General features: G+C 47.0%; 1 protein-coding gene across 1 annotated transcript in view; it reads right to left on the bottom strand.

The window, feature by feature from the left end:
* Positions 1-540: 540 nt before the first annotated feature.
* Positions 541-10,124, bottom strand: part of scara5 (scavenger receptor class A, member 5 (putative)) — a 93,183-nt gene continuing 83,599 nt past the window's right edge. The window contains exon 12 of the mRNA XM_086167178.1: positions 541-2,441. Within this exon, the coding sequence (XP_086023304.1) occupies positions 2,308-2,441 (134 nt within the window). The 3' untranslated portion in view covers positions 541-2,307. The remainder of the gene's footprint in view (positions 2,442-10,124) is intronic.

Here is a 10,124-nt window from a genome sequence, read left to right as displayed (position 1 = left end):
GTAGACGAATAAATGAATGAAGCATCACCTTTTCAGAAGAATAACAAATGAAACGAATCTCCAGAAGTGTTATTTACCGTATAAAAGATGTCCCGGTTGCCGGGTAACGGCCGAGACCGCCGGTGGCGTCGAGGCGTTTATCGTCCGACCTTCAAACCTGCATCTGTGACCGTCTGACTTGCGGTGGATTCATTTAAGAGCCGGGGAATTTTGTGAGCTGGAAGAAGAAACAGTGAGTTGTGTGTGATATTGGACCGCGGCGGTAAATCATGGAAAGCCACAAACCCCTTCCTCGCCGTCAGGAACACTTCATAAACCCCAACCTCCATATCCAAGTGATTTATCAGCACCCCGTGTTTCTCTTGCTATTGTGGCCTCTTACAAATCAGCTACGAAAACGTGGTCGCGGAAACAGGAAGTAGGGCGACAGTGTGTGTGTGTGTGTGTGTGTGTGTGTGTGTGTGTGTGTGTGTGTGTTTGTGTGTTTTATGCCAGGTGACGCAGACTCAGAGGGCAGGAGAAGTGAAATAAGAAAAGGGATTTTCGTTTCAAACCTTTAATGTGTACAGTAAATATCCAAGGTTTCCCACGAGCGAAAAGAAATTGCAAATAGAAGGCACTTTCTCCTGCCGAAGACAAAGTTCTGCATAATATCAACTTTGTTTTATAAAAACATTAATACTGCACCTGATCGGGATCATCAGCTAGAGCCTTTGCCTTGTTCGCAAAAACAATCCTTTTTTTGACTTGCTTTTTCTTGGCTTTTCTATGCCGTAATTTCCGGACTACAAGACGCTCCTTTTTCATCGCTTTGAACGCCGCAGTTCATTTATGGTTTTTTTGGGCAAACCAGCTTCACGCCACCAAAACATTTATCCTGGTCACATCGGACACATGAAATGAGCGTGAAATTCTACGACAACTTCAACGGTTTTAGTGCCGAGGAGGAAGAGCGAGATAGAAACCAGCTGGAGGGATGGAAAGTAGGGATGGAAAATGGACTTTTCCTCGTTTTATTTATTATTCATCTTGTTCATCAGCCGTGTTACAGCCACTGGTCAGAAGAAAGCATTTCCAGTCCGTATTTATGGACGTTACCGCTATGGACTTGATTAAAAGTTAAAAAAGTGTTTGTGTGTAAATATGCCATGTTACAACGTGGACGCCTGCGCCTTATAAACAAGTGCGGCCTTTATATGGACACATTGATTTATTGAGTTCTTTTTTACCGACGCAGCTTCTATCAGGTGCGCTAGATAGTCTGGAAAGGAGGGTCATTTTCTTTGCTGACGACACTGTGACGTACGGAGAAAATGGAGTTCCAGAACGGGAGCCAGGTAAATGTGAGATCTACAGAATCAGCACTGGCTGGAGGCCTGGATGAGCGGCTGAAAACAGCGTCAAGCCCACGATGATCTGAATAGATTTAAAAACTCCCCCAGTCAGCCTCCGTGAAACTTGCCACCGAGGCTTTTTCTGTCGACCCCGCCGAGCTCGGAGTGCACGGTTGGCGGGTTGACATGCTGGCGAAGGCGGTCACAAAAACAAAAAGTTAATAATTTGCTAAAAAAATACTAAAAAGTCACTTTTCAGTCAAAGATTATCTACAAAATTAGTATTTAAACTGGAAGGTCAGATGTGATTAATGTTGGGATACCCCAGTTAGCTAGCTTAATCAAAACACTCTTGTTTTTTTCTTGGATACACACCGGCGCAGGGCGAGATAATAAAGACGAAGCGCAGCATTTTGACCTAAATGTAGATTAAACCTTCACTCGTAGCCGCGCTTTTATGTAGAAATCCTGACGCAGCAGGCAATAAATGCTGAGTGATACATGAGGATGAGGAAGCGCTGGCGCGTCAAGCATCCCTCCCAGTCTTTCACCACGTCGCACCGAGAAGATCAGCCGCCTGCGGATGGAAGAACGCCGTCACAGTCTTTCTGGGCGAGGTCCTCGGCAGGCGACGGCCGGGAAACGTCATCTCCACCCCCCGAGGCCGCTCCACGCCGCCGGAGAAGAAGAAGAAGAAGGATTTGAGCCGAACCCTCCAGTGCCAGCTCACACGGCGCGGCGAAATATAAAACTATCTTTTGAAGTTTGAAAATATCTGCTTTTTTTTTTTTTTTTTTTTTAAACCCCTATCATTCCGTCTTGCGGTTAAAGTCTTTAGATTTCCGGCGGCGTTTTCGGCGAAGGAATCCCCGAAACGCCACCTCGGAGGCACACGTGAGGAAGCTGCTCGGTCGCGTAGCTTCATAGAAGTCGCGGGCGGTGGCGGCGGTGGCGGCGGCGGCGGCGAGGCGCTTTAGGTGGCGCAGGTCACGCCGGCGTCCTCCACGTGACCGCAGTTGGTTTTGCCCCAGCCGGAGAACTTGCACTGGTGGATGGTGACTTCTGTCCCATTGCAGGCCACGTCGTCCATCCAGATCAGACCGGTACCTGCCGGAGAGCAGCGGGGACCAGAATTATCGTCTTGTCTTTTTATGTTTGGCTGAATATCGAGTAATAATGTTGCTCTTGTCATTTGAAATCTTCTTTTTAGGGGAAGAGTTCATTTTTTCGTTGTTGTCTTTTGCGTCTTTCTTCAGTGAGAAGTTCATTTCAGCATCCTAGAATAACGCTTCCACCCCCCACGGTTTCATAGCGCTGGATCGCATTCATCCATTCATCCATTCATCCATCCACGTGTCATATGTATCAATTATTATTATCAAAATCATAAAAATCTGGACTTCTTGTCATAATCATCTTGTCCTGGGATTCCAGTCCAGTCGCCACGACAAGATTTCAAGATTCAAGATTCAAAGTGTGACAATAGACGCTTTGAATCTTGAGATCTTCTTGTCGCGGCACGTGGACTTGAATTTCTTGGCCTGAAGACGTTCCAGCCTCGTCCCAGAGGATTCTGGACTGGACCTGGAGGCCTGGGACGTCTTCAAGTGGAGAAACTAAGATAAGATTATACTTTATTGATCCCAGAGGGGGAGTTTGTTTGTCACAGCAGCGCAACAATAACAACAAATTTGAATATGAATATAAATAGAACAATTAAAGGGACAATAACAAGGATACAAATAAACAACAGAATGGCAACAAGGATAAGAACAGATGTATAGGATGAGATTGAGATGCCCTCACACTGTTATCTATTTTTATCCTTGTTGCCATTCTGTCGTTTATATTTATCCTGGTCATTCCTGCTTATATTTATATTCATATTTATTGTTATTGTAACGCTGCTGTGACACACAAATATCCCCTTTGGGGATCAATCAATATCTTATCTTATCTTATCTTATCTTATCTTATCTTATCTTATCTTATCTTATCTTATCTTGTCTTATCTTATCTTATCTTATCTTATCTTATCTTATCTTATCTTATCTTATCTTATCTTATCTTATCTTATCTTATCTTATCTTATCTTATCTTATCTTAATGGAATGTCAACAACAGGATAAGAACAGAATTCAAGTCTAGTTGCCACGACAAGAAGATTTGGACAAGAATCCACTGCGACCTGGACGAGTGAGAAGCTCCACAGAACAAAATTAGCGACATTAGCAAGGGACTTCCAAAATGAAAATGCAGGATCTGACAAAATGAGCAAACATAGGAGTGTTTTTTCCGAGTTGTGCACGAGTGTGTGTGCCCGGTGAGCGCCGACACTATCCTGCAGTGATAGTTACAGTTACAGTCTCTGGCAGCCGTGCTTTTGCAGATGTGAAGGATCCCTGCTGCCCCGCAGCAAAGGGAACAAAACAAGCGAACGAGCCGTTTGCGCCAGGACTCCTGGCCGACGATGCAACGCTACGACGGTTACTTTAATTGCGCTGTAATTGGCACAACATGACAGGGAGGGAGAGAGAGGAGTCTTGATTCGACTTCAAGCGGCATCTGGAGGTTTGTAGGGGAGATGGTGGAGGTGGAGGTGGTGCTGGGAGGTCCTCTGAGGAGCCCGGTCCTTTCTCAACCACTCAGAGACCACAGCAGGGACGAAGCCCAGAAACAGATGCCGATGCCACCGAGGAGCTCCTGAACGCCACAGGAGGTCTTTCCTACCTGAGGCTGTCAGACTTTTTAATTCCTCTTCCTTCAGCCGCAGGGGATCTCAAAATATTAAAACTTAAAAAAAAAAAAATCTTAATAATTTATCTGTATATATGTTCATAACTGTGCAATATTTCATTTCATAACAGCTGCATGTGCAATATTTATTCATACTCTTGTGCACTCCTTATCTTTCACCTGTACTGAAGACCTGAAGACACTTTATAGCCTTGACTTGTTACTTAGACACTTTATAGTTTATTTGTATTTCTTATTTTCCCCCTTTTTTATTGTTTATACTGTTTATACAATTTTCTACTATTATTTATTATTGCTATGTTTTACTTGTAACTCTGGCACAGAACGTTCCTTCAGAATAAATTAAGTTGTTCTTATTCTTATTCTTATATTGATAAGATAGGAGGAAAATAGGTGCATATCAATGAGCCCGGGGTGTTATTTCTTCTATTTTTCATATAAAAAACAAGGAAAATCCCGAATAAATACGATACTGAAGATACAAAAAGAATTAAAATCAGGTCTGGATTTGTGAGAAAGTCTGGTTGAGAACAGAGTTCCATCTTTGTCCCGACGGGATCTCGTCTTATCTTATCTTATCTTATCTTATCTTATCTTATCTTATCTTATCTTATCTTATCTTGTGGGAATGAAAACAAGGGATAAAAACAGATAACAGCAGAATTGCAGTCCAGTTGCCAGGAGAAGAAGACTTCACCTCGACGTGGACGAGCTGGACGACTGAGAACCTCCAGAGACAAAAAGTCTGCGACATCAGCAAAGGGATTTTCAAAATAAAGATGCAAGATCTGATCAAATCAAGGGACCTGCTGCTGCTCACAGACTCCAGTGAAACATAGATGGACGCTAACTGTGATTCCCCGCTCATATAAACGTTTGGCAAGTGGCTGAGAGCGTTGAGAGGAACAAACTCCACGGGCCTCCAGCAGGGTCTGCAGCTCCGTGGCAACGAGCAGAAGATCACGGAGATGAATGCAGGTGCTTCCTGAGCTGCTCGCGATCCAGGTCTTGCAACGTATCCGTGGTTACCAAAACACATCGCCTCTCCGGCCAGATATTTTTGTCATCTTGTAATGAAAGGCAGCGTCGGGCGTCGCGTGACGAGCGTCTGCTCTCCTGTGAGTCCGGCGAGCAGAGACACGCCGCCACTATTGTGTGGAAACCAGCTTGTAGCTTAAACGCCGTTTCACGTCTGAACCAATCTAGCGGGACGTTTGCGGCAGCGAGCAGCCCCTCCTTGTAATGACCAGATCATTTGGGCTTTCCGGAGAACGTGCAGAAGGACCTCTAGATGCTTCGGCGGCGGACAATCTATCTGGACAGGTCTATTTCGGAAAGGGTCGAGGGGGCGCCTCGCAGCCCGGGTTCCGGCAAAGCTAGCTAGCTGCCGACCGGACGTGTTGAAAGCAGCCCCGCGTCTCGGGGGAAGCAACCCGTGGAGTTGGCACGAGGCACGAGGCCGAACATCAGCCCCGCCTTCTCGGAGGTTGACGCTAATGGACGTGGACCTTTACGGCTTACCCTGGCTCTCCGTCAGCTCTCCGCAACCCCTCTCCCGACGGCTCGAGTCTGTCGCGGCTCATTAGATCGCCGTGAGGGATTCAAGGGGAAACACGCCGATTCTGAAACACTCGCTCGGTTTCATACCGACTCAAATGAAAGAAAGTGTTTTGTTAAATATCACATTATCTGTCATTTGTAACCCGTTCCCCCCTTCGGGGCCGCGGCTCGCTGATTGCAAGGTCGACCGACCCGGCGGTCGCGTTTCCACGCCGTGGGAGTTTGAGGCAAAGTTCACCTTTGCGGCGGTTCCGGTTTCAAAGGGGCGAGCTGTGAAAATAAACTTTCACTGACAAAGCAGGAAGCAACAACTGCAACTCGTGGCAGCAGCAGGTTAAATGCTGCGAGCCAAGGCGCCTCCATGCCTCTTTCACTTCCCTGAATCTTCAATTCACACTCACAGCGGCTTTTAGAGGCATACATGTCAAAGAAGTAAAGCGAGAGGCCTTCAATGCATCACAGCAAATATGGGTTTTTGCCGTTTCAGCTCACAGTCAACTACTTTTTTCACACGCTTTGAACACAACGATGCGGCGAGTTTATGGATTTTTTCGATTGGGTTTTAACAATCTTAACGCCACCGTAACGCCAAAACACCTAGACAGCAGAAGCGTCGCAAACTGCCAGCAAAAAGAAACCTGCGTTTGAAAAGAAAATCAATCGAATCAAGATTCCAACCTGAGTTACGGGTTCATCGCAACAGGTGATACACAAGCGTAGCGCCCGCTATGCGCTATATAAGGTGAACGGCAAGCTAATGGAGCTAAGCTAACCGGTCCGCAGAAACATTTTCATGCATAAAACTTGTCCCTGGTACAAAGAGGTTGGGGGCACAAGGGGTGATTTAAATGGCACTTTGGAAAGAAATGACTAGTGATGGCGAGGGAGGAGGTGCAGAAGATGGCAAACATCTGGAGGAGCAAAGGGAAGCTTGAGTCTCACGATGAAAAGTTTAAAAAAAATGTTGTATGTGTGTAAATATGCCATGTTACAACGTGGACGCCTGCGCCTTATAAACAAGTGCGGCCTTTATATGGACACACTGATTTATTGAGTTCTTTTTAACCTGACGCAGCTTCTATCAGGTGCGCTAGATAGTCTGGAAAGGAGGGTCATTTTCTTTGCTGACGACACTGTGATGTACGGAGAAAATGGAGTTCCAGAACGGGAGATCTACAGAATCAGCATTGGCTAGAGGCCTGGATGAGCGGCTGAAAGCAGCGTCAAGACTTGAATAGAGATTCAAAAACTCTTCGGCAGATGATTAACTTAGGACATTAATCATCTGCTGAAAAAAAACTCAAAAGTAATTTTTCCGTCACAAATCATCTGCAGAATTAGTATTTAAACTGGAAGGTTTGATGTGATTAATGTCGGGATATCCCAGTTAGCTGGTTAATCAAAACACTTTTGTTCGTTTCTTGGATACACACCGGCGCAGGGCGAGATAATAAAGACGAGGCGCAGCATTTTGATCTAAATGTAGGTTTATAGGCAAGTGCAGCCTGTACATGTACACATAAAGTTATTTGTCTATTTTGAGCCGGTGTGGCCTATATTCAGGTGCGCTGAATAGTCCGGAAAATACGGTATTTACCCCGTAATCATGATTTCGTTTAACAATCAATTTTAACTTCATTTCACGCTTCACGGCTTTTAAAATCACTCGCTCATAAAACCCACCATATTAGCGCCTCCGGCCGGAGGGGCCGTAAACGCCGCTAATTGCCGAACTCTTTACGACACCGACAAGAGGCGGCGGAGCGGGCGTCCCTCCAGCCGGAGGGTCGGCGGTTCGACGCCCGGCTCCTCCCGTCCTCGAGCGAGACGCCGAACCCCGAGCTGCTCCCTGGCTAGCACCTCGCGCCGCAGCTCTGCCAGCGTATGTGAGAACCGCTGAATGCCATCTATTGTTGAGCGCTTCGCCGTACGAGTCGGGGGGAAGGGAACGCGCAGTTTGTCCCCCTCACCTTGGAAACAAGTCGGTGAGAAAACAGTCTCGCCGCGGATGTCGGAAAGTTTGTGTGATTCGGTAGAAAACAGCCAGAGAAGGACGCTTGTGGCGGGAGCGCGCCGTCAGAAATATAGGAAAGTATGAGGTAGTGCTTCCCACAAATAAAATGTTTTCAGTTTGTTACAAAACATGTGATTGCATTTAGACACTTTGTTTGGTTTGGCTCGCGTTGGTCGAGCGATTGTTGAGCTCCGATGTTGTAAGCGCCTTCCATTTGTGCCCTCCGGTTCCCTCAGCTGTGAGATTTCATCATACGCGCGATAATGACATTTTCTTTGGGAGAAAAGGAAAAAAACAGGGGGTTGTGTTGCATGCAGGATGGTAAATATTTCACATGAAGATGAGGAGGTGCTTCCCCGAGGTGCTCAGAGTCAGGAACGTTTTGAAAAGCAACTGAAAGTCAGAAAGCGCATTCATTAACCGACTGCTGTTCTCAGTGTTTGAGATAAAATTGTCCGATCGCTTTTTCATAAATGTATTTACATGCTCATTGGCCGGGCGCAGAAATGACAGCGTTTACTTACATTTGGGTCCAAAACCCCCCGGGCCGCAAAGAAAGCCTTTCTTGGTAAAAGCGATAGTTTCTTCTTTGAAAAATGACTGTTGATGCTGGCACCTCACTGCTGCACTTAACTCTTTCGCACATCAGCTAACACAAGCTAGCCCTTGAAAAAAGTGAGCCGGAAACAAAAGCCGCCGGAGAGCTTTTTCGTGTGGAAAACATGCAAACAATGAGAAAAAAATATAAAGATTCCAATCTAAGTTACGGGTTCATCGCAACAGGTGATACACAAGCGCAGCGCACGCTATGCGTTATATAAGGTGAATTGCCAGCTAATGGAGCTAAGCTAACCGGTTTGTGGAAACATTTTCATGCATAGAACTCGTCCCTGGTACAAGAAGGTTGAGGACCGCTGGTCCGGAGGACACTTGGGATGATTTGGTACAACACACAATGATTAATGAGGGCGAGAGAGGAGGTGCAGAAGCTGCAAACATCTGGAGGAGCAAAAGGACCAGCTTGAGTCTGACAATGAGGCTTCCTGAGGCGAGTCCTGGACCATCCGAGACACCGATGAGCGTGGCGCACTGACGTTATCATGGACGGAAAGAAGGGCAATCATCTGGAAACGGGGCAAAAACGGAAAGCGACCGGAGCTCCATGAAGAAGCAGAAGCTGCATTTTTTGGGACGTGAGATAAGACGGATGGGAAAGGACAAGTGTATCACCACCAACCACGTGATGGCTCCAGGACATCATAGAAGAGCAGAAGACAAGAAGGCCATACTGTAAAGTGTGACACCTGACGTGGAAGAAGAAGGAATTTTCAATTTGACCCTGAAAAGTTGTGAAGGCATTTTGAGTTCTCAGCATTCTGGCCTGCGGCTAAGATGTTAGCTAAGATCCCGGCGCTCTCCGGAGGCGGCGCCGGTTCCACCAGGATCTTCCGCCCCTGGTGTCGAACGGGCCGTGAAAAAGGGACGCGTGAGCGGCTCATCTCTCTCTGAACCGACACTCGCTGTGATTCTTGAGAAATCACTGTTTTACAATCTTCTAAAGCAGCGATTCGCTATCGCTCTCGGTTTCTCCCCGGGGTGAAATTATATTCTATTTAGAAAAAAAAAAATCAAGCAAAAACCCCCACCGGGACGGTAAATGACTCATCCCCGACGATATATCTGAATTCCAGATTGTCTTAAATTGAATCCAGTCGATGTTAGTCTTAGCTGTTGTCTCGAGGTCGTCCCCTGGAACAAAAACATGTCCACCTCCCCCCTTAAACTTTCCAGACTTATTGCTAACAACTGTGCCTCTGAATGATGTAAGAGCGACCGGTGAATGAAATAAAATATAGAGAGGGAGACGGGGGGAGCGAGATGGATACGACCTCCGAGAGCCTTTCTCCATGGAATCTGGCTCCGAGGACTTTCCCTATAAAACCCCGATATTAATCCCTGCAGGATTGGATGAGTAATCCCGCTCGAGTGCAGAGCGATCCAAAAAAAAGAAGGCTGAGATGATAAAAATCAGAACATCACGCTGGATGCGCTCCTCCGGTGCACAGATTACGGCCGATAACCGCCGGGTCGTCGCTCGACGCACGCTGGCTTTCGGATCGGTCGATCCCGAAGTAACGTAAGAGTTTTACGAGCGGAGATGACTCGCCCGAAGCAATATCGAGCTCCGCGCTGACGTCTCTATCCACTCTTTGGACGTGGGAAAGGCGGCGGCGCCAAACGAGAGGCCTTTGCAGGATTGGAAGCCGAGACCCGCATAAAAAAGGCCCGTTTGCATGTCGCTGGCTTGTTGGCGGCGGGTCGCGGAGGCGTCCGGCGTAAGGGAGGCGATGACATCACGGCGGGGGTTTGTTCCGCTTCGTTAGCTGGCAGAATAAACACCCGCAGGGGCCTCGGCTCGACCGGGCCTCCAGGGGAACACATTCGGGTCGGACGTCGTG

This window comes from Fistularia commersonii, chromosome 20 (assembly GCF_037954325.1).
Source record: "Fistularia commersonii isolate RoL2024-O1a breed Wild chromosome 20, RoL_Fcom_v1.0, whole genome shotgun sequence".
NCBI classification, from domain to species: domain Eukaryota; kingdom Metazoa; phylum Chordata; class Actinopteri; order Syngnathiformes; family Fistulariidae; genus Fistularia; species Fistularia commersonii.
Note: the sequence above shows the minus strand (reverse complement) of the source record. Positions and strands in the feature narration are given on the sequence as shown.